The sequence below is a fragment of the Carettochelys insculpta genome, chromosome 2 (genome assembly GCF_033958435.1).
Source record: "Carettochelys insculpta isolate YL-2023 chromosome 2, ASM3395843v1, whole genome shotgun sequence".
NCBI classification, from domain to species: domain Eukaryota; kingdom Metazoa; phylum Chordata; order Testudines; family Carettochelyidae; genus Carettochelys; species Carettochelys insculpta.
The window spans coordinates 110911036-110935855 of NC_134138.1; the positions used below are offsets into that span (position 1 = coordinate 110911036).

Here is a 24820-nt window from a genome sequence, read left to right on the forward strand (position 1 = left end):
TTTAAGAAATCTCAGTTAATTCTAGACTCCGACGTAAATTTCGGTCTAAGTATAGGCAATTTTATTTAATTCCAGTACCTTGGTTTTCAATTTGTAAAATGGAAATAATCCTTTCCAACTTGTTCTTTTGGGAGGACCGATACACTAATAATTATTGTGGTGAGGAAGATCTATATTAACTGTCTTATTTTGGTGGAGGGGGGCTATGAATTTTTTGGATCTCAGAAACCAACCCACTTGTGCTGAGAGAGCATTTGTATCAAAAATATAGATAGTGTCTTATCAAATGCTACATTTTAAAAATAATCTATGGTTAATTTGGAAGTTCTCTATTATTAATTTGAACGAAGAACAACAGGAACAATGTATTTGAAAAAATGCAAGAAAGATCAGGTTTAAGAAGGGTTGTGCAAAAATTATAGAGTAATAGAGTTACCCTTGAAATAACAAGTTGGTAATTCTCTTAAATTGTCTCTGTTTTTCTATTTGGATTGTTGGCTGAGGCTGGAGGAGTTCATGATTATGTATGTTTTAGAAAGAGGTTTAGTTCTTGCCCCGCTCTGTCTTGTCAAATCTCCCCACCCTTCCAAAAGTCAAATAGGATTGTGAAAAATGGGAGAGTCAGAATTTCTTTTGAGGATTTTAGCTCGTGGGACTACGAGAAGAAAAAATGATGGGGAGGTACTCTTACGTCATCATGGTAGATTGGTTCTTAAACTGCTTGTTTTTGTTTTAAGTGTGTGTCATAGTTTGTATGTGTGAGAAATTAGACCTATTTTATTTATTTTGTCTTGTTTCATAAATAGCCTCACCGATGCGACCAGTGTCCGATGTCATTTAATGTTGAGTTCAACCTGACACTTCACAAATGTACTCACAATGGGGAAGATCCTACATGTCCTGTGTGCAACAAGAAATTCTCCAGAGTGGCTAGTCTCAAATCTCATATTATGTTACATGAGAAAGAAGAGGTAATTCCTGACCTAATTTTTAATTTGTGGAAAAAATTATGCAGAATGAATGCTACAGTTATGGAATTAAATGTGTGTTTTTGCACTGAAGGGTTAATAGATGAGGCAGAGCTATAAAATTGATGACAACATAAATGATTTAATAATATTAACTAACAAGGACACAATACCTAAGGCATAATCTGATCCACTGACACAAGTGAATCCCTACATATTTGGTAAATGGGATCCTGAGAGTCAGGAAATAACTTGAATTTACAAAGGTAAATATGTATCTGAAAGTAGGATCAAATTCATAATTCTTATTTGATGCTTTTCAGTCATTTTTACTTTAAAGTATTTGGATGAGAATGTAATAATATTTCAGAACTCTTACCTATTTAATCTTTTATTTTATTTATATTCACTAGTTTCTGAAATGTCATATTGAAGAAACTTAAATTTTCTTGAAGTTTAAAATTTCACATATGCTTATTTTCATCTTTGGAACTCAGTGTCTTGACAGTGCAGTGTTTTGAACCTTCTAGAACTGAAGTGCCCATTGGGTTTGCATGCATTTTCTCTAGTGGGTACCTTTCTGCTGAAGAGAGCCTCAGAGTGGCCCAAAGGCTCATTTTGTAAAATCTGATTTTGTAAAATCTGGTGGAGGAGTGGCCACTGATCCACAGAAAATATCATTGGCAGGTCCACAGGCAGCCCTGTGGAGACTGCAGAGGCTCGGGGTGTGTCCGAGAGGTTTGGAGTGTGAGAGCAGCCTCTGGGAGGAAGTTGAAGTGTGCGAGGGGGTTCTGACTTGGGGCAGTGAGTTGGGGTGGAGATGCAAGATCTGAGAGGGAATTAGGGTGTGTGAGGGGATTCTAGGCTGAGGTGTAGGGCTTCAGGATGTGGGTTCCTGGAGGGAAGTTGGCTGCAGGAGCAGGAAGTTGGGATGCAGAAGGAGGCTTATGGCAGGGCCAGTGGGTTTGGAGTGGGGGGATTCAGGCTCTGGGAGTGAGTTACAGTATGGGAGAAGGTTTTGACCTTTGGCAGGGAGGTGTGGATTGCAGGTGTGGAGACTGGGAGGAAGTTGAGGTGTGGAAGAGGGTTGTGATCTTGGGCATGGTTCAGGCTGGGGATGCAAGGTCTGGGAGCGGGTTGGGGTGTGTGAGGGAATAAGGGATGTGGGCTCCAGCCAGTCACTGCTTACCTCTGTTGATGTTGCACTGTGGCTACAGCAGGCTTGTTTTCTGTACTGTCCTGCTCCTGGAAGCTGCCATCATATGGCCAGGTGACTCTGCCTGGTACACACTGCTTGGGCCCACAGGCACCACACCTACAGCTCCCATTGTTTTTTGTTCCCAGCCAATAGGAGTTGTGGGGCAGGTGTACATGGACTCAGAGCTTCCCTTATTGTGCGTCCCTGGGCCTGCATGCCACACGGACAGCGGCCAAGCATGATACCCTAGTTTCACCCAACAGCAGGGTGAGCCAGCGCTTGTGGTTCCATCCCCCAAAGCAGAGGCAAGGCTTGGGGCTTCTGGCCCATGGCATGGAGACTTGCTGTGGGACAGATGAAATTAAGCGGGTGGCCAGAAGTTCCTTACCATTGACTGGAACTAAAATCTAGAAACTAGAGAAATAGGTGGTGATGTCCTCAGAGACTGCAAGATCTTCTCCGAACAGTTTTGTGTTTATTTCTGCTTTGTTTCCTCATTTCTAGCCTAGTCCTGTGTTTGTTTGCAATGTTGGCACCAATTCAGCCAGTTGTGGACTTCTTGAAATGTCACGTTCTTCTTCGAGTGGTCCCCATGGGTGCTCCACAATAGGTGTCGGGCTTGCCCGGCGCCACAGATCGGAATTCTTCTAGCAGTTTCTATTGGATCGCACGTGCGCCGATGTGCGCCGCTCCCTTGCGCGCCCTCAGTCATGTGTGTGATCCGGTCCCCACCGGTTCCTTCTCAACCGCCATCGGCTGCACATGGAATCCACCCCAGCTAAAGCCAGAGACAGATAAGATAGTTGCTTTTTACGTGTAGTTTGTTTGTTTGTCACTATTATACAAAAAAAAAAAAAAGGAAGAAAGGGAAGAGCATATTAGGTAGCAGAGAGAAGAGGAACAAAGGAGGGGCGGACAAGAACGCTGTTCAGCCGTCCACTGCCCTGAAGGCTGTGAATGTTATTTTGGATTAGAAAGCACTGGTTAGTGGCGAAGTACCCTATTAACAGTAAAGACTCACCGCGATGGCTTCCTTGGGGTTTAAGAAGTGTGAGTCATGCCGCGAGGCTATGCCGGCCTCAGATGGGCATAGTGAATGCATTCGCTGCCTGGGAGGGTCTCATGTTACCCAGAAGTGTTTCCACTGCGCTAAGCTTACAGCCAGGGCCAGGAAGGACAGAGAAATGAGGCTCAAAATGATCTTGTCTGATAAGACTCTCCAGTCTGAACCGCCGGAGAAGCCTCACACAGAAGGGCCCTCTGGGTCACATAAAAGGAAGGCAGCCTCTTTGACCCCCTCTGTGCAGAAGAGGAGGAAACTCTCCCCGGCTCGATCCTTGCCGGCAATCCCAGCGAGCAGGACGAGCGGAACGCAGAGCCCCCAGCCGCGAGCTGATGAAAGCAACAACGCAGCAGCACACGTGGCAGAGGCTGAGCCTCTGATTATACAACAGGCGGCATGGAAGGCGCCGCGAGCACCAGCGCGGCAAGCGCCGGAATCGGCGGCACCGCTGCACGCGGCACCGGCTCCCACGGTGCCGACGGCGCAGGGGCACCGAGCATGGAGCCTACCCGCGCTGGAGGAAGCTACCCGCACGGCACCACTGTTGACGGTGCCGAGTGCGGCGCCGACAACGGGGCCAAGATCCCTGGCACCGGAGGGGGTGGTGCCCACCCCGCAGGGAAGGGGCAAGGCCAGAGCTAAAACCCAGCACCTTAGTCCATCTCCAGGCAGGGCTGCGCTGCCCTTATCACCCAGCCCCCCTCCTGAGATACACACGCCGCACCGCTGGGCTGCAACTCCACCGGCTTATTTCGGGCCTCCCTGTCCGTTCCTCCAACCAATTTCGCCGTGGCTCGGGCCACCTTCACCATTTTTGGGCATGGATCCCCTTGAGTACTATCACAAACCAGCTTCACCACTGTCAATGTCGTTGCAGAGATCCCGCTCTCCCAGACATCATGGGTACACTCCCTGATCGTGGCCCAGCTCTCCATCACCAGGCCCTTGCCCATGTTGCTATGGTCGTCCTCATCATGTTGAACACAGACGCTGCGGGTCTAGATCCAGGGGCAGGTCTTCTCCTACTACTCGTCAATACTCCCGTGTACACTCTCGCTCTGGGACGGGAATGCAGTTGTCCCAGGGGGAATTAAGTCCATAATCCCGAGATTTCCTTTCACAGCCCACCAGGGAGCAGTATACCATCGAACTTGGGAGCCAGAGGATTTGGGAGAGGTTTACCCCAGTGGTTCCTCCTCATCCTCCCCAGATGAGGCCACGGCCCCTGGGGATGTCTCCCCTCTGGATGACCTTAAACAATTTCAGAAGCACCATAAACTCCTGAAAAATTTGAGACCTCCGGCTTCATCTAAAATCGCTATCCCGGTGGACGAAGCCATTATGGAGTCAGCCACTAACATATGGCAGACTCCGGCCTCTATTCCTCCTACGAACAAAAGAGCGGATAAGAAGTACTTCGTCCCAGCCAAGGCATGGAGTTCCTCTTTAGTCACCCACAACCCAATTCTTTGGTGGTTGAATCGTCCCAGCAGAGGTTGAAAACGTCTCAGTACAAATCAGGGGGGTCGGATAAAGATGCTAAGAAATGAGAGCTGTTCGACAGGAAGGTCTACTCCTCCTCTACCCTATTACTGAGAATGGCAAATTACGCGGCACATCTATCAAATCATAACTTTGACAATTACTCTAGACTCACTCCTCTCATGGATTCACTCCCGGAGGACAAGAAGCCAGTGTTAAAGGTATTGTCCAAGAAGGCTACGTGGCGTCGCGGACGGGAGTCCAGATTGCCCTGGATGTGGCGGACACAGCGGCACGTTCAACAGCAGCAGCAGTGGTAATGAGTAGGGAATCCTGGCTCCAGACGTCCGGTATCCCCAGAGACCTATAGGCGAAGATCGTGGATCTTCCCTTTGATAAGCAAAAGCTGTTTGCGGACTCAACCGACTCGGTCTTCCACTCCAGCAAAGACTCGAGCGCCACACTTAAGACCTTGGGTATTTATACTCCCCCATACAAGAAAAAGAAGTTCTATCCTCAGCAAAGATGCTATGCTTACCAACCACAGCGTGCTCAATATCAGCGAGGCTGTGACCAAGGGCGCCATCAACAGCAGCAGCAGTACAGGGCCCCCGGTTGACGTTCTCAACAAAGCCGTACACCCTCGGGACAAGCCCAGAGACAGCAAGTTTGACGGTTATGTCGAGGGCTGCACTATCAACACCATCGCTCAATGCCATTCTCATCTCATGTTCCATCATCACCTCAAACCGTTCCACTCCCAATGGCAAAAGATCACCACAGACAAATGGGTGCTAGAAATTATAGCCACGGGTTACACGATCCCCTTCCAGTCACTTCCACCGACGAAACCTCCTGCCCGGCCTCATCTCAGGGACGCTGCCCATGAGGCGAGGCTGAAGCAGGAGGTAGATCACCTCATGTTCATAGGGGCGGTGGAAAGAGTGCCGGAACAATTCCAAGGGAAAGGTTTTTACTCACGCTACTTCCTAACAGAGACGAAAACAGGAGGCTGGAGGCCGATTTTGGATCTACGGGGCCTCAACCGTTACTTGCGCAAGCAATGCTTTCGGATGATCACAGTTGCCTCCATACTTACGGCACTGGACAATGGAGACTGGTTTGCAGCCCTCGACTTACAAGACGCTTACTTTCATATAACAATCCACCCGGCACACAGACGCTTCCTCCGCTTCACGGTCGGCGGGGAACATTTCCAGTACAGGGGTCTTCCGTTCGGCCTATCCTCGGCACCCAGAGTCTTTACCAAAACCCTGGCAGTGGTATCAGCCTACCTGCACAGACAGGGGTTGTTTATTTTTCCATATCTGGACAACTGCCTACTGAAAGGGGCCTCAAAGGCAGAGGTCCTACGCATGATATGCGTCACCGCAAACACGTTTACTTTGCTGGGCCTAGTTATCAACCTCGCAAAGTCAAAGACTGAACCCACGCAAGATATAGAATTCATAGGGGCATGCATAAACTCTATTGCAGCAAGAGTATACCTGCCCGACGCCCGCTTCCGCGCCATCAACTCCCTGGTGCAAGTCATGACGTACAGCCCTGCGGTGCCGGTGCTAACGTGCCTGCAACTGTTGGGGCACATGGCGACAGCGGCATTTGTGGTACAGAGTGCCAGGTTACACATGTGAAGCCTGCAGCATTGGCTGGCGAGTGTTTACAAACCGGCATCCCACGCTGTCCACAGGGTAGTGTCGCCCACGATGGAAGTGCGCAGATCCCTAGCGTGGTGGGGAAATCCCAAGAATCTGCTAGCGGGGGTGGCCTTCCACCAACCACAAATTTCTATTTTTCTTACTACCGACGCCTCCCACATAGGATGGGGAGTGCACATGGGCAGCAAGGTGACGCAAGGGCTATGGTCCCCTGCGGAACAGACACTGCACATAAACATACTGGAGCTCAGAGCGGTGTTCAATGTGTGCAGACATTTTCGGAAATACCTACACGGCAAAGTAGTTGGGATCAATACTGACAATACCTCCACTATGTTCTACATCAATTGACAAGGTGGGGCACAATCCCGTGCATTATGCGCGGAAGCAGTCCGATTGTGGAACTGGTGCATCACCAACAACATAACGTTGAAAGCCTCGTACTTGCCGGGCGCCCACAACATGAAGGCAGATCAGCTGAACAGGTGCTTCGCACTCACGCACGAATGGCAGATCCGCTCCGACCTGCTACGGCGCATATTTCGTGCATGGGGGTTTCCCCAAGTCGATTTGTTTGCCACCCAGTACAACAAGAAGTGTCCCCAGTACTGCTCCAGAGTAGGAATAGGGCAGGGGTCCCTGGAGGACGCATTCATGATTTCATGGAAGGGCCCTCTACTCTACGCATTTACCCCTGCAACACTTATCCACAAGGTTCTGCAGAAAGCCAGAAGGGAGACAGCTCGCATGATAGTCATAGTTCCAACTTGGGACCGACAACAATGGTTTCCCTTGCTTCTGCGCATGTCGGATCGTCCACCACTCCTCCTACCGGTGGCGCCAGACTTACTCACGCAGGCTCAGGGGTCCATAGTGCACCCGCACCCTCAGGGACTACGCCTACAAGCATGGTTAATCCATGGCTCAGCGCCTTAGAGAGCACGTGTACGGAGGGAGTACAACAAGTCTTGGAGTGTAGCCGAAGGGCCTCCACCAGGAGGACTTACAAACAGAAATGGACACGCTTTACAGCCTGGTGTTCTGCCAAACAGTTAGCTCCCCTCGATGTTCCCATAACCGTAATACTAGAATAGCTATTGGACCTCAAACGAGACGGACTTTCTCTATCCTCGATAAAGGTCCACTTCGCTGCTATCTCAGCTTTTCGGCATATAGAGGAAGGGCCCACCCTATCGTCACAAGGTTCTTGAAGGGGCTGGTAAACCTGTACTCCCCTCGAAAACCGCTACCGCCATCGTGGACTTTGGACTTGGTGCTCAGCACGCTATCGGGACCACCCTTCGAACCCTTAGCCACGGTACCCCTCCAACTCCTTACTATGAAAACAACCTTCCTTCTTGCGATTTACGTCAGCCCGCAGGGTGAGCGAGCTCGCAGCAGTGATGGCAACGCCGCCCTGCACAGTATTCTCAAAGGAGGCGGTAACCTTACGGTTACACCCAGCCTTCGTTCCAAAGGTTTCCTCGGAGTTCCATCTTAACAAACCAATAGTTGTACCCTCGTTTTACCCGAAGCCTCACAGCTCCAGCAAGGAGGCGCGCCTACATCTCCTAGATGTGAGAAGGGCGTTGGCCTTTTACATAGACAGAACTAAGTCCTTATGCAAAACGGACAGGCTTCTGGTGTCTCTCGCTCCCAGGTCAGAAGGGGAAGGCCTCTCTTCCCAGAGAATTTCGAAGCACATTGTATCCTGTATAAAAATGTGCTACAAGCTTCGAAAGACCCCTTTGCTGGCTCCGCCTAGGGCTCACTCCACCAGGGCGGTGGTGGCATCAACAGCCTTCTTCAAGGGAGTTGTGTTAAAAGACATCTGTAGAGTGGCAACCTGGTTATTCTACGACACCTTTGCCAAGCAGCATGCCCTGCATCGGGTATTCGAGGAGGATACCCGTCTGTCGACAGCAGTCCTCTCGGGGGCAAGCTGCACATAAATCGATTACCCACCTCCTTACTTGGGTTACTGCTGGGTAGTCACCTATTGTGGAGCACCCACGGGGACCACTCGAAGAAGAAAGAGAAGTTACTTACCTGTAGTAACGATGGTTCTTCGAGATGTGTCCCCGTGGGTGCTCCACCACCCGCCCATCCTGCCCGCTTTGGATCTCTGTCTGGTGTTTTTCAGGAGCATCTGAGGCGGTTGGTCAAGGAACAGGCGGGGACCGGATTGCGCACACGACCACGGGTGCGCAAGGGAGCGGCGTGCGTTGGCGCATGCGCAATCCAATAGAAACTGCTAGAAGAATTCTGATCTGCGGCGCCGGGCGAGCCCAACACCTATTGTGGAGCACCCACGGGGACACATTTCGAAGAACCGTAGTTACTACAGGTGAGTAACTTCTCTTTCTTCTTCAAGTAGTGTTCCTCTGTGTGTTCCACTATAGGTGCATTAGAGTCCATGTACCTGAGAGTAGTAATCTGCAGTAGCAGTGCCCTTTAGGCTGTACATGTGCTTCTCCCTGTCTTGGGCTGTGAGTGGCATCTGTATGGTCCTTTTGTTCCTTCTTAGCTGCCTTGGGTCTGCGATGGAATCCTGATCAGAGCCCTTAGTACATCTCTAGCCTATAGTAATGGTGGTGTATCCATTCTAACTTTGTAGATATTAGCCATTTATTTTTGTTTCCTATGTTTAAAAAACCCAAAACCACCCTTGTTCTTCCCTTATGTTCTTCAGTTCAGTATAGGTTTCCTTTTTGACACCATTCCCAGTTGGGAAGTTCTCCATTGGGGTTATGCCTGCATCCCTGGGTTCAAAAGGTGCCTTTCGTGTTGTGACACCATTCCTGTGAGTGATAGATATGCTGTTTCAGTGAGGGACATATCTGAGAAAAGTGTACCCACTCCCTCAGATTGGAGTCTTGATCTAGAACGAAAGAAAAATGTTATGGATTCAGTGCAGTTCTGAAGCCAAGTGAATTAAAATAGGTAATGCGCACATAATGAGCTTCTGATCCTCTGGAGTTAGTTCCCACAGGCTCTACTCCAGTGCTGGGTTTCTGTGGACTCTGTAAAGGGTTCATGTCTTGCAGCGATGGGAGTGAGCAGAAGGGCACAGGAAATGTTATTTCTGATGTTTCAGTAGAACAAAACTCCATCATTTTTCGTGCCGCTCCTAGACATGGATTATCCATATAGTTAGTTAAAACTCATCATGCAATGCTGTGTTTAAACATTTAATAGATACCTGTGTAGAAGAGGATATTGCGAGCCCCCAGGCACTAATAGGTTTATCCTCCTACCACTGGCATGTGTTATGATGTCTTTTATGTAATGGGAAGTAATACAGAGGAGTAATGAGTGGTTTGCTGAGTCGTTGACCAAGAAGTCTGGCAGAGCTAGAATTGAACCTGGAGCTTCTCCTAGTGCTGTGTTTGAATTACAACACCATGCTTCCTCTTGTCCTGGAATCTCTCTGCACCATCAGTTATTATAAATTTGTTTGCATAAGTGGTATGTATCTCCCTCGCCTGTGTATAATCATCTTTCTAGATGGATCTAGTACTTACCAAGGTTATGGAATCACTGCTTAAACCTTGAGTAGTCTCTGAAGACTGCATCCTGAATACAGTATTGGCCCAAAAAGTTAGTATGAATCATGTTTTTATGGTTGATGCTCGGAGTATTCTATAGGGAATATTGTAGTATATCGAACATAGATTATTTGGCATACTCCTGCCCCCAACACACATGCGTTTGTTGTTAACTGTATGTAGGATTAAGTTCTACTTGAATCATGGAAAAATCGCACCTTTTTTGTGGGATGGTCATGGCATAAGTAGCAAATTTTGTAGGTGTATTGATACCACGCCAGCCTTATTTCTGTGCTACTGCTGGCAACAGCACTTTGTTCAGAGCTGGATGCCTGGCTAGGAGCTGCCGCTCTCAGGCCAGCCAGATCTCAAGGCAGTGTAGATGTAGGGGGCGGCAATACTGTGATCCACCTACAATAGGTTTGTGATTTCCATTTGGGTACTGACCCCCAGCTTGAGAAATGTGTACTTCTACCCTATATTATAGGATAAAAGTACACAAAAGCCCAGATGATAAAAGGAGACCAGATTTCATGTACGAGAGATTGGTAGGTCCCTTATTGTGATAAAATGCAGTGCTGAAAGAAATGCAGTTTAACCATTTGCATTTTGAACTCTTCACTTGTTTGGTGTGAAATAACATAGTTCTATTGCTGTTACTTCTGACTTTTTCTTTTAGAAGTTTAAACATGACATTATTTGTTTCCTTAGTCACATAAAATAATTCCTGTTTCTTTCTCCATGTCCTCCAAATGACTCATCTGATGTGCAGGTTAGACAATATTCAGTTCTGGGACAGGGTCGGATTTAATGCCTAGTACAGGAGTCAGCAACCTGCCGCTTTTTAAGGATTTCTTTATGGCCCATGACTCTAATAGTAAAGTAAAGTTTAAAATTTAAAAAAAAAAAAAAGCCCAAGCCCTCCTAATTATTGTTGATAAACAGTGAATATGTAAAAGTCCAACAATGAGCAACTTTTATCTAAGTAGCAAACAATATGTGATCTCGAAATAGGTAACTCCCCTTTAATATGTGCAGTGTGTTGTGAGATATGATACCGTATTTCTGTTTTGATAGTGTTGCTAATAAAATCTTGATTTTGAAAAGGAAAAAGAAGCTCGTGGTATTCCTGCTGTGAAGGACAACGCAAATTTTAAGAAAGAAAACTAAACTTAAATATGAAGTAGAATAGGCATGGTTAAAGTGGGTTGGGGAGTGAAAGTCGGGAAGACAGTGGTACAAACACACATGTAAAGTGTGATGAAATAAAATATGTAAAAAGTTTGTGATGTCCTGAAGTAAACATGTATCACATTACAAATTGTGTGTGTGCTGTTCTTAAAATAGGGGTTACAAAAAGTATGGTTTAATGTTGTTTTTTATTTGGTTGCTGACACCTTGTCTAGTATCTCTTGTTTGATCATGAGTAAGAGTTTGACATTATTTAGTATAAAGTGCCAACAGTCCTACCTTTTCCAGTGGCACAAACTTTTGTTCAGGGATGAGTGACAAAACTAATTAGAGGTTTGGGAAAACCTTTCACCTAAGAGTGACTAAAGAGGCTGACACATGTTTAGAGGTGATACATAGGTACAGTGATAGATCTGCTCTGCTTTTTGTATACCATTCATTATTTTGAATAACTATCTGGTCCTTTCTCATAACTCAAAAACAAGATGACTTGCAGTGAAATTGAAAGATGCCAACTTCAGTGCTTTTTACAGAATGCATAATTATTCTGCAGAACTTGGATCCAAGACATGATGGAAGCCAAGAACATCCAAAAGGATTAGATGTTTAGGTAGATATGAGAATATCCAGAGTTAGAGGGTGACTAGATGGCTTGTTTTTAAAGGGTCTGTCCTGTGATTAAGTCTTCATACAGGTGTTCTGACTTTTTCTTAAACGGGTGAATGTTCTTGTATTTTTTTGCTCTCTTGCCCCCATCAGGTCCTCCTGCTGGCCAGATCCCTGCTCATCAGCTTCCTGCCCACTAGCAATGAGTGAAAAGCTCCAGTGGCTGATGATGGGTGTGCAAGTCTGGTGGGGGATAGCATATGGGGCTAGCCACTCCCCCTGCTAGTCTGTCAGTGTGCCAGCTCTTAGCCAGCAGGGCCATGTTCCTTGTCTTCCATTTCCAGCTCATGCTGGCTGTGCATTGCAAGCTGCGGAAGCCACTGAGTACAGGCAGGCGGCAGGTTACGAATTATCGGGGCCTTTATGTGCTCTGCCTCTTGCTGTCCTCTCCTTACTTTGCCCCTGTCCCCATGGTCCTCCATATTCTCTCCAGCAGGGCGCATCCCACAGCTCATTGACAGTCTGGATGGCAGGCATCTTCTTCCACTGTCTCTGGCTGGGCTGGTGCCCCATGGAAATCTCAAGATCTTCTGGCAAAGTGTAGTGGCCAAGAGGAGCCATGCCTTGTGTGTGCTGTAGCATCATGTGCCACTGGCATAGTGAAGGCTTTCCATATCTCAGGGACAGTGGTGTTCAAAAGCAATTGACTGAATTGCCACAGGCTTCCTCTCCTCCTCCCCACCCCCCACCGCAAGCCAGGCTCCGACCCTACCCAGCCAGACACCTTCACCCCCTTGCAAATTGCTGATGGCTCACCATAACCACACTACACTCAGCCACCTGAGCCCCAAGCCACGTGTGCTCTGCTGTCCGAGCCCCACACCCTGAGCAGCGCGCGCTGCTCAGCTATGAGGTGCCATGTGCAAGTTGTCCTGTGGCCCAAATGAGCCGCCGGAGGAGCTGCTTTCGCTGCTGCTGCCACGCTTATCCCACCAAATGGTGGGGCGTGTGTGTGAATGGACGGAGTACACTCCATGTCTGCCGCTCTACGGAGCTGCTTCACCGCATCTTGCTGTCCAGTTTGCCACATGTGGCAAGCAGGCAGCAAATTGGACACTGTGGCTGTAGAATGAGAGTGGGGAGAGGAAGCGATTTCCAGCCTGTTCATGGCCTGACCCAGCAGGCTCCACCACAGACCCCCAGGGAAGGGATTAGTGCTCTCCTCACCCACCTCCTGGGTCTTGCCCTGGTTCCTGCCCCCCAGGGAGTGAAGGAGTGCTCCATCTCCTAGGCATCCTCCATTGCTGAGCCATCTCTCTTTCTGGGTTTACTGAAGCCCCTGCAGTCAGGTTCCTTGGGCCCTGATGCACAATGCATCCCTAGGGCTTAACCCTTTCCTGCACTCGCTGTGCCTGGGAGACAACAGGCAGCTGGGTTATAGAAATAGCCAGCAGCAGCCTGGAGGTGTTAGCTGCTTTTTGATCCTGGGCAGGAAGGGATAAGTTAGTTCCAGTCATGGGGCTGAGAGGGTAGAAGAGATCCCTTTATTCCCTCACGGTGCTGAAAAGCTGCTGCTGCCCCTCTTCTGGTGTTAACCCTGTCAGGAATCTGGGGAAAAGGGGACATGAAACCCGCATGCCCCATCCCATACCTTGCCTTGGGAAGACACAGTGCCTGGTACCAGAAGAGGCTGGTCTGTCTTGGGGGCTCAGCTTGGCAGGAAGGGCAGAGAGCTGGGTTGGGTTGGCCTCATACTCTTTCACACACACACACACAAGGTAAATAAAAAGAATACAGTTAAGTACTATCTCTGTAATAGGGGCTCAGTCAAGTTGATGTTAATCTGCTCATTTGTAGTACATAGTTCTGACTGCCATTGAACTGTCTGGAACACAAGGAATTTAATTTAGGAAAATATGGTTACCCGATAAATTATATTAAACATTTTTTTTAAAAATCCCTGTGTTTTGGAAGGTTTTTAAACCCTTACATTTCAGGACATGAGTAATCGTTTGTATGTCTATATAAGAAACATCTATGGTTGTCCTGGGTCAGATGAGTTAGGCCTGTGGTACTTGGGCTGCAAGGCTCAAAAAGTATGATATAAATATTTACGTATGGCTAGAACCTGACCACTGGATTATATCAAAAGGTGGGAGGATCCCACAGCTCATGAAGCTAAGATAGCTGACCTGAGCCAGCTCCTGATGCTTAATTACTGTGTACCATACCCTGAGGGTCATAGGAGGAAAGCCCACTTAAGATGGAGGGATCTTTCCATATGTCTATGGGCTTTGGCTTAGGCCCAGAGGAGGTGGGGAGAAGAAGGTTGGTGATATAGCTTATCTTTATAGCGCTGCTTAGATTTGAAAGGAATAAAAGTTAGATCTGGATTAGCGGCTGCAAAAGGTTAAAAATCACTGCTTGTTTATTGTAGTAATTTGTGTTTTATGATATAGAGAATCAAGTTTTCTGTTATCTTTTTCAGAACCTCATTTGTTCAGAATGTGGAGATGAGTTTACTTTGCAGAGTCAGCTGTCCATACATATGGAAGAACATCGCCAGGAATTGGCTGGAAGCAGGACACATATCTGCAAGTCCTGTAAAAAGGAATTTGAGACTTCCTCACAACTTAAGGAGCATATGAAAACTCACTACAAAATAAGGTGTGAATCATTAGATAAATTATGCATATTCATGTAATAAGGGATGCTGCTTTGCAGCAGAAGTATGCAGGAAAGCCTAAAAAAGATTTTCTTCCATCTGGCAGTCGTGTATTATCACTGCTTTACAGTCCCTGGTCCTGATAAAGGCAGTGGGAATTGTCCAGCAGGGGGGCCATTGTAAAAAGGTTCCTCCATCTGCCTTTAAGACGTACCTAGCATTGTAAATTCATGTACACCAGCTGTAAATTTCTTACTGAAAAATTGGCTGTGATGAAGGACTTCATGCTGCTGAATTAGCTTTTGTTGATTTAACTTGAAGTTTTGCTTGAATGTGGACATTACTAGTTAGTCCTTTGTTTGGGTGTATATTTTCTCAAACCAATGATTTTGTTGGCTATTTATGAGGTTGTAGTTTACATCTTTCTTAAGAGTAAGGAGGTAAATTCTGTTGTGTTTGAAGGAGAATTCTCCCATAACTAGGATCCACTGGGCTTGGGGGCCAGGCCTCCCATACGGCCGTCCTTTTAAGTCCAAAAGATAGGCCTCTGATCATCGTCCCCAGTCATCTTCTGCAAGCAGCAGCTGATGTTTAGTGGCCGGGTCCTGTCTTGACTCTGCACCTGGACAGCCAGGGCCTTTGGCTGATTCACCGCCTCTTGCAGGGTGGCTCAGTCCTGAGCTGCTTGGCTCATCAACAGCTGGTTTGTTCCCTGCTGGAGCGGCACAAACTCTTGCTGGACAGCCGCCTGTACCCAAGTAGCCTCTTGCTGGGCTGCTGTGGCCTGCACCCGTGCCTTTACCATGTCCTCCATATGTATGTCTCTTTTAAGAGGGATCCAGTTAGCCAGTTTTAGAGTTGCTGTGTGGCCTCACAGCAGGATCTCACCAATGACACCTCGGCCGTGTCTACACGTGCCCCAAACTTCGAAATGGCCACGCAAATGGCCATTTTGAAGTTTACTAATGAAGCGCTGAAATGCATATTCAGCACTTCATTAGCATGCGGGCGGCAGCGGCGCTTCGAAATTGACACTCGTTGCCGTTCCTTGAGCTCATGGGAATAAGGGGACTTTGAAGTAGGCGGGGTCCTTTCGAAAAGGAGCCCCGTCTGGACGTGCCGGGCGGTGGCAAGGAGCGTCAATTTCGAAGCGCCACTGCCGCCCGCATGCTAATGAAGTGCTGAATATGCATTTCAGCGCTTCATTAGTAAACTTAGAAATGGCCATTTGCGTGGCCATTTCGAAGTTTGGGGCACGTGTAGACGTAGCCCTCGTGTGTCAAAGGCCCTTCCTATCCAGGCCACTGCTTGGGTCAGTCTCTCAACCCTTTTCCCCGGGGGCTGGGGCTTGCAGTGGGTCTATGTGGTAGGGTGCCCATCCACTCCTCCTGGGACTCTCTCCCCTGCTGTTTCAGTGCTGAAGCTGGCCTAACTCACTCTCATGCTTTTCCTCTCCTACATCTCTTCTCCTCTGCTCCCACTCTCTCACCTTCCAGATGTGGGGTTTTTAAAGGCCTTCCTCAAACCAGCATTTGAGTCAGCTGGCCCCAATTTACCTAAACCATCTGCCTCCCAGCTGCTTATAATTGCCCTGCTGCCCTGTGTTTCTATTAGGCAGATCTTTCCCCCTTTTTGGGCTGCCTTTCTCCCACTCTGAAGGAGCCCTCTGGCCTTACCCTGCCACAGTGCTTGGAGAGGTGCAGTGGGCAGGGCAGAGGTGGGGGCAGGTGGTGCAGCATAGCTCATGACCCCCCTCCCAGTGTTGGCAGAGAAATTAGAGAGGTTGGGGGCTGGCAGGCTTTCTACCCAGCTCCTTGGAAGTGGCAACGCACCTCATGGAACCCTTACCTCTCTGTGCTGTCCCCCACCCTAAGTGCCAGCTTTACACATTTCATTGGCTGCAAAGCACGTCCAATGGGAACTACATGGGCAGTGCTTATGGGCAGAGGCAGTCTGCAGAGCTAGGAGCTAAAAGAGGGACATGGCGGGCTTCCCAAAAACATTAACAAGTTAAGTGCTACTCTCTTCTGTGCCTCCACTCTCAGCTACACCCAAGCTTCTGGGGCTGCTGAGGGACACGGGCAGTATTCCCTCTGTTTTCTGTCTGTGTGTGAAATACATGCTGTGTGCACTGAGGCATGTGCAGCATCAATAAAAACACATGTTGCTGGCAGTGGGCAGCTGTGGGCACTCTGCTAATCAGCTGGGTGGCACCTGAATTTCTTCTGGGCGACTGCCCGAGTGCTCAGCTTAGAGGGAATGTTGGACCAGAGGGGGGCAGGTGAAGTGGTGGCCTGAGACTGCCTCAGCATCGGCCAATGTGGCTGTCCCAGGGGCTGCTCAGTCTGCGTTGGTGGCCCCTGGCTCAGCCATACTAGCTTCTGCAGAAGTCCTGGAAACCCAGTCCCTGATAGACATGTAGCCTTAGTCATAACATCAAGCTGTTCCATCTCTTTTCTTCTCTGCTGAAGAGCCATGAAACCAATTCCCACCTGATAAAAAGGAAGAGGATTTTATTCCAATTTTTCTTTATTTCCAAAAGGAAGGGTAGATGGGGACCAAATTTTAGATCTCAGGATGCTGAATGCTTTTGTCAAGTTTCAGAAGACTCTAGCACCTGTGGCTGTCATATTATTACTAGGTCCTGAGGACTGTTTTGTGACCGTCAACTTTCAGGGTGTGTACTTTCATGTTACTGTGTACCCTTCTTACAATATGTCTCTGTTTTACTGTTGGGCCAGGGCCAGGACTGATATTATGTCCTTCCCTTAGGGCAGGGTTGAGAATCCAGCCTATGATCTGGATCTGGCCCCCTTCTTAATTTTATCCCGAGTCTTGGCACTTCCTGCTGTTGGGGTAAGCAAGGGTGCCAGGCTGATCAACTAACCTGCAATCCCTAGGTCAAGGGATGAACAAGTGGGAAGCTCTGAGTATGCATGCACCTGTCCCTGCAGCTCCCATTGGCCCATTATGAGTTGCATCCCGATATGAGTTGTGGAGGTGGTGCCTATACATACAGGCATAGGGAGACCATATCTCCCATGGCCACATACATGGTTGGTGGTGGGGGACTCACCCGCTCCCTTCCCCGGGCCGTGGGGAAGCGGCAGAGACAGAGCAGCCTGGGCACCCCTCCCACCTTCCCTGCCAACTTCCCCAAGCCTTAGGGAAACAGCAGCAGGGGCGCTTTCCCCTCCCGCAAGCCTTGGGGAAGGGAAAAGTAGCTAACGTGCTGGGTCCCTCTCTTGCAGACGGCATGTACTGATGTGCAGTACATGCTCTCTGGCAGGCAGCTGCCCCTGTGCAGCAAATACAGGACAATTAGTTCCTTTTATAAAATAAGTTGGGACGCCTTTTTGGGGTCCCAAATATGGGACCGTCCTGATGAAAATGGGATGGATGGTCACCCACGCAGGCGACATGCACTGCGCAGTGCCACCTGACCATATCATGGCAGCTTTTGAGAGCTGCACTGGGCCAGGGTAAAGGGGGAGTCTCCCTCAGCCCCAGTGTGCCACTCACCGGGAGCTATGCGGGGTAAGTGGCATCCCTCAGCCCTTCCTGTACCCAAATCCCTGGCCCCAGCCCTGAGCCCCCTCCTACATCACAGCCCTCTCCCTAACCTTGCACCCCAGGTCCCTGCCCCAGATTGGAAGCTCCTTGTAGACTCCACACTCAAATCCTCTGCCCTAGTCCTGAGCCGAACTGCACTCCGAACCCTATGGCTCCAGGCCAGAGCCCAGTTCCTGCTCCCTGAACCCTTTATTACTGGCTCCACTCCAAAACCTGGGAGAAGGCTTCCAGCCTCTGCATCCCCTGTACAAGGTGTTGTATGGACTGTGATTTTTTGTCAGTGGTTCCCGATAGAATATAGGTGTCCCATCATTGCCTTAGGACTATCTGTCGACCTGAGGATGTTCATCCAAGTTACAGTGAGTGGAATACCCAGATGAACACTACTTAGCCTGTACAGTAGCTGGTGTTCTTTGAGATATGTGAACCTGTGGGCACAGGTGGGGTTTTCGGTTCTGTATGTGGGATGGCAGCTCCAGTCAGGCGAATGGGGACAGTGTGGGGTAGAAAGTTCTGTGTCTATTCAAGGTCTGCAGTTGGGGGTAGGGAATTCGCCCTACTCCAGTGCCTTTGGGTACTTCTTTCCCTCTACTCTGGAGTGTGACATCTGTGAAAGTTTGTAGCTGAGCAGGAACTGAGGGCTGTTTGTCTGCCTTAGCCCTTTATACCTTTGGTACACAGACCATGAGAAAAACTAGGGTGCATTCGCAGACTGATGGGACACTGATGCTAAAAATCTCTGCTCAAAGGTGCATATGTACCCCAAGTGGAGCACCTGTAGACATACCCATTCTTAAACTTATCACAATGCTGGGAAAGTAACCTTTCCTTCTTGTAAAGTATGCAGAGTTTTAAAGAATAATAGAAAGAAAGTATAAATTGAATATGTAACTCAGATTTACATATTCTTATTACAGATGGCTAGTTATCCTAATATGTGGTTGTTGCAATGAAAGATGGCATTTCTTTTTTATGAATTAGGGTTTATCATCTTTTCTGCAAATATACCTTTAAAAGGCTGTCCTTTGTAGATTTTTGAGTTTGTAATGTGATTAAGTGAACACATAACAGTACCAGTAAAGACAGATGCTTGATGTTTAGTACCTAGACCCTTTTTTCCTGAGTTCTTCAGCTTTTCACCAGTCTGAAGACCACCCCAAGTCCTTATGTAGTGTTTATTAATGATCTAAAATTGTTCATTCGTCTAGTATCTCATTGTTGTCAATGGATATTTACAAATGCATGTAATGGAATATCTATATATAGAGATAAATATGTATTCTAGTTCTGCTAGGTGTTATCACGAGTTTAAAAAGTGGTAAAAAGTTATTTTTGTCACTGAAGTAAGCAGGTTTCTTGTGCAAGAAGGTGCTGGTTTTAAGTGCTCACTCCTAAATAGTCACACATTCTTTTAGAACAGAAAGAGATACTGTAGTAGTTGTATCAACCTTGCAAAATTTACATGACCGGGCACTGAATTGCTCATCTGCCATTTACTGTGATTAATGTTTTTCAAGTCATTGACATTTTGTTTGCTGTGAATTAGCAGAATCTTGCAAACTTTTTCATGTGAGATTAGTCCCTGACTACAGAATACCAGGTGCTCATACTTGGTTTTCATGTGGACCCAGCTGATATTACCAAGCAAGATTAGTTTAATTAAGGGTTTATTTGGAGCCTAATCCAATGACACAGGTTCTTGCTCTACTTACTAAATTACCCAGCACACAATTTTGTAAAGTTAAGGTGGTGTCCTTTACCACACCTATGCAGTTACACCTAAAAGATGTAATGTGCTTAAGTGAACATATAGCACATCTTAAGTGAACTCACCAGGAAGATCTTTAGATAGTTCATAGTGTCCATCATGGTGAGTGGAGAAGTAAACTTAAAATTATCAATGATTGGACACAGAAGAGTTAAATATTAAAAAAAAAAAAATTGGGGCTGCAGCTGTTAATTAATTCTGTAGTGTTAACCAAAAAAAAAACTACAGCAAATTCCATACATGTCAATGAAGCTGCAATTCTGACCTAAATTTATAGTAGAGACGAAAAAAAATTAGATGTGATGAAAAATCATCTTTTTCAAATACTGTTTTATCTGAGGTTAATCATGTCTTTATTTGTAACTACTTTGTGTATATTTCCAGGGTATCCAATACTAGATCTTACAACCGAAACATTGATAGAAGTGGGTTTACATATTCATGTTCGCACTGTGGAAAGACGTTTCAAAAACCAAGCCAATTAACCCGACATGTTAGAATACATACAGGTAAGGGGGAATTGGGTGTGTTTTGGTGTTATGTTTTTTCTTTTTTAGGAAGACAAGGTAATTTAGTGAGAGTAGTAAGTACTGTTTTCTCTTAGCTGGTTCTGGCAGTGGAATCAGTCTATTTGGTTAGCTATACACTAGTCTTATGGTAATACTAGAGACTTTTATATTGTAATCAGCATACATTGGGCACCCTTTCCTTTGTATTAAGCCAAGGAAATGTTGGGTGGAAATGAGCAGTCTGGTGGCACCTTAAAGGCAAACAGATTTATTAGGGCATGAGCTTCTGAGAGATAGAACTCACTTCCTCAGATGCTTGAAGTAAAATCAAGGCAGTGATACGGAGATGGGAGTGTGTCATCTGTGCTAATTAAATAAGGGTGGATATGGCTCACCTTCAACAGCAGGGAGAAGATGAGTGTACCTAAAAGGGAAATTACTGTAATGAGAGCCATTCCGTGTCTCTATTCATACCCTTTTTGATGGTTTCAAATTTGCATGTGAATTTCAGCTCAGCAGTTTCACATTGCAATCTACTTTTAAAGTTTTTTGCTTTTTTAAAAATAGTCATAGTGATACAAATCTGGATTCTGCTATTCAAAATGCTTTACAAAGTTCATTTTCAGGGCAGGAAATGCCAGTTCTTATACTTGTGTAAGCAATTTCAGTATTCTGTCAAATCTGAATTGCTTGATAGATCATCCAAACACTAAGGAAATCCCAATTAAAAGTAGGATCTAAAGTAGGATCTAAATTCTGTGTCAGAATCTCTGCATTCTTTTGATGTTTAATGAGGCAGACTGGAAACAACAGCTGCGTTGACTTTCCTTTTTTTTAAAAAAAAAAAAAAAAAAGAGTGAAACATGAAAAATAGTACAGTAATCTTCATTTTAATTTTAGTTAAGTTTATTTAAAGGCGTCACCACGTTTTCAGATTTTTCTGTTGATTGATTCAGGTATAACTACTTTGGTAACACGGCTACCCCTCTGATGCTTTGGTGAAGTTGTCAGTGGTGAGCCTGGAGGTATTCGTAGAGGGAGAATGAGTTCTGTGAGGTTTTAGGACCTTAGGAGTGGGAGGTTACTTTAGAATTGTAGGATAGGCACATTAGCTTGATGATTCTGCTACATTTATTAACACTGAAATACATATATCAGAGGGGTAGCTGTGTTAGTCTGGATCTGCAAAAGCAACGAGGGGTCCTGTGGCACTTTATAGACTAACAGAAATGTAGGAGCATAAGCTTTCATGGGCAAAGACTCACTTCATCAGATGCAGGTAGTGGAAATTGGCAGAGGCAGGTATAAATAGGCAGGCCAGAGCAAGGCTGGAGATAACGAGGTTAACTCAGTCAGGGAGGGTGAGGCCTACTACCAGCAGTTGATCTGGAGGTATGAACACCAAGAGAGGAGAAACTGCTTTTGTATTTAGCTAGCCATTCACAGTCTTTATTTAATCCTGAGCTCAGGGTGTCAAATTTGCAGATGAAACGTAGCTCAGCAGTTTGTCTTTGGAGTCTGGTTTTAAAATTTTTTTGCTGTAGCATAGTAACAGATTTAAAAGTCGCTATCCTACAGCAAAAAAAAAACCTATCCCACAGTTCCCTCATCCCCGTAGAATTCTTGATGTTTTCGCTGGTATTTGACATCATCTTTCCACATTGCATTGCCCGCATTCCCCTCCCGTGGTAAGCAAATGTCTATTTTCCAGGTGAAAGGAAGGAAAACTAGTGTATCAAAGATCTCCAAATGCACAGAAATCTTTCCTCTATAACTTAATTACTTTTTAAAACTGTAGTTGTAACTGAATTATGAAAGATTTTTTAAAAATAGTCAGGTGTGTGTCTTCTCAACTGGCCCACCACTGATTGTCCTCCCCCCACCCTTGGCTGCATCTGACCCCTGAAAATAATACAGCAACAATGAGGAGCATGAAGAAAGAGTTGACAGTAAAGTTTTTGTAAAAAGAGAGTTGCTGTGGGGAGAGTATTTGACTTCCCAGTCCATTATACAGCCTCCAAGCACAGTTTGTATTCTCAACTGGCCCTCCTCCCCACTCTTTTCTGCATGAAGAGGTCCAGAGTTAGAAGAAAGAGGATAGAAGAGATTAGGAAAAAAATTTTTCTGTCTTCCCTTTTCACTACACAGCCATTGCAAACACAAGGGATGGGGCTCTCTAAATTTCATTGCCGTTGTGGGGAGGTTGAATGGCCAATTGACATGGTCCCCAAAAAAATCTCTTTTGACTGGGGGGTGCGGGGTCAGTGGCTTGTGGACCACTTGAACTGTTTCCCCTGGCGGCAGAAAGGCCCTGAAAATCTTAGCTGCTGGGGGAGACTGCCCCCCAGCGGCAGCTAGCCCACCCAGTCCTTATTGGGGCAGGGCTGGGGAGGTTTAATTGAGGGGAGGCAGTTGACATAGCCCGCCCCCCAGTGGCCGCAAGCCCACGCAATTCATAGCCACTGGGGGAAACTTCTTCCCAGCAGCAGATAGGCACCAAAAATATTTTTGGTGGCAGGTCAGTTGAAGCTGTGCCCCCAGATCACTGCAAGCCCCTGAAAATGTTAGCCGCTGGGAGAGACTTCCCCCACCAGTGGCAGCAAGCCCACAAATATCTTTCCCACTGTTGCAGGCCTAACTTCAGGCAAGTGAGGACATGGTGCTCCCTGGCGACCTGGTCTCCACTGAAAAGCAGGCATGTCCTTTTATTGGGTTGGGGGCTAGCCACATGATGTGGCTAAGCATGGGAAAGATTCCAACTGTGTGGCACCTGTGGGGGAGAAAATGGGGGGCTCACACAAATATAAGCTGCTGGAAAGGAGTTCTCGGCCTCTTATGTGAGCATGGCCCCCACAACTGCCTTGCTGCCACATGGTGCGGTGGGGCAGCGGCTGGCACCAGGCAGTGCAGAAAAAATACCGAGTGTAGAGACGAAACCACGAACTCCGTGCTGGGGCTATTTGTAATGGGTAGATGCGCTCCCAAGGCTAATAGCCAAGAGAGAGAGAAATTTCTCAGGCTCTCATACAAATGTGAGCCCAGAGCCACAGGCTTCCTGGTCCTGATTTGAAATTCACAATCTTCCTGTTACATAATGCTTGCGCACCTGAAGAGCAGTGGCCAGAGCAGAGCACTGAGGGCCATTGTGAGTTACATATGGGACACCTCTGGAGACCAATAAATTTGATTTTAAGACATGGGGCTTCCACACTGGCCTTAAATCGAACTTTAAATTCGAACTTGATGCTACACTCAGCAGATTCTGACGATTTGAAGATATTGATATTAGTGGTCCCTAAATCAAGCTGATGATATTTACAGTGAAGGCCGTCATGGTAATATTGAGCTAACTGCCTTAAATTTCATTTTATCTCAAAGTGTATATGTAGCCTTAGTCTTGGAGTTGTGATGGCAGTTCACTTTTTTAAGAGGGATATCCATTGCAGTTTTTCATATATTGAAGGTACAGAAAACAAACACAAGGAGTCACGCTTGCAACTGATTTTAAAACTAGTCTAAAAATTAATTGCTGTATTTCCAGAGGTTAACTGAAAAGTTATTTTTTCCTGTTGAATTTGTTCTGTTTTGAATGTTCTAGATACTTATTTAATCCAACATAAATTTAAGAAAAAAGGTTATACTTCATAGAGGCTGTGTCTACACTAGCCAAAAACTTCGAAATGGCCATGCAAATGGCCATTTTGAAGTTTACTAATGAAGCGCTGAAATACATATTCAGCGCTTCATTAGCATGCGGGCAGCTGCGGCGCTTCCAAATTGACGTGGCTCGTCCCGACGGGGCTCCTTTTCGAAAGGACCCCACCTACTTCGAAGTCCCCTTATTCCCATCTGCTCATAGGAATAAGGGGACTTCAAAGTAGGCGGGGTCCTTTCGAAAAGGAGCCCCGTCAGGATGAGCCGCATGGCAGCGAGCTGTGTCAATTTCGAAGTGCTGGGGCCGCCCGCATGCTAATGAGGCGCTGAATATGTATTTCAGCGCTTCATTAGTAAACTTCAAAATGGCCATTTGCATGGCCATTTCGAAGTTTTTGGCTAGTGTAGACATGGCCAGAGAAAACAGTAGTCATTACATCCTATAAACTTTTACAAATTTGCAGTTTCCTAGGAAGAATAAAAAGTGCATATCTTGCCTAGAGGAGTTGTAGGGAGAAAAGGCACAATCTAAGTGAAAAGATGGCATATGAAATGTGTTAGTCACAAAGTTCTAATCAAATGTAGGTTAATTTATTTTTACTTCAACACACAATATATAAGGTAATAAATCAGTAACTAAATCAATAGATAACATGAGATTCTAACCATTATTTAGGTGCTGTACTAATTCAGTAAAAAGCAAACAATGTTTTAGTCATTTTATAAAATGTTTTCTTTATAATTGCACAGCATCTCACCAGAGAGCACCATAGCTACAACACTTATTTCATTGCTAGCCACTCTCTTCAAGCACTTTTGGGGTGTGTGGGGAGGGGGGGCAGGGACAACTCAAATTTGTGAGATGTTCTGATTTAACCAGAGCAGCTCTTCAATTGGATGCAGAGGCAGACCATGG

General features: G+C 46.6%; 1 protein-coding gene across 3 annotated transcripts in view; it reads left to right on the forward strand.

The window, feature by feature from the left end:
- The window catches only part of ZNF236 (zinc finger protein 236), a 178311-nt gene that overhangs the window by 34201 nt on the left and 119290 nt on the right, over positions 1-24820 (forward strand). For all 3 annotated transcript variants that reach the window (XM_074987533.1, XM_074987534.1, XM_074987535.1), the window contains exons 3-5: positions 807-971; positions 14224-14402; positions 20126-20250. In XM_074987533.1, the coding sequence (XP_074843634.1) occupies positions 807-971; positions 14224-14402; positions 20126-20250 (469 nt within the window). The remainder of the gene's footprint in view (positions 1-806; positions 972-14223; positions 14403-20125; positions 20251-24820) is intronic.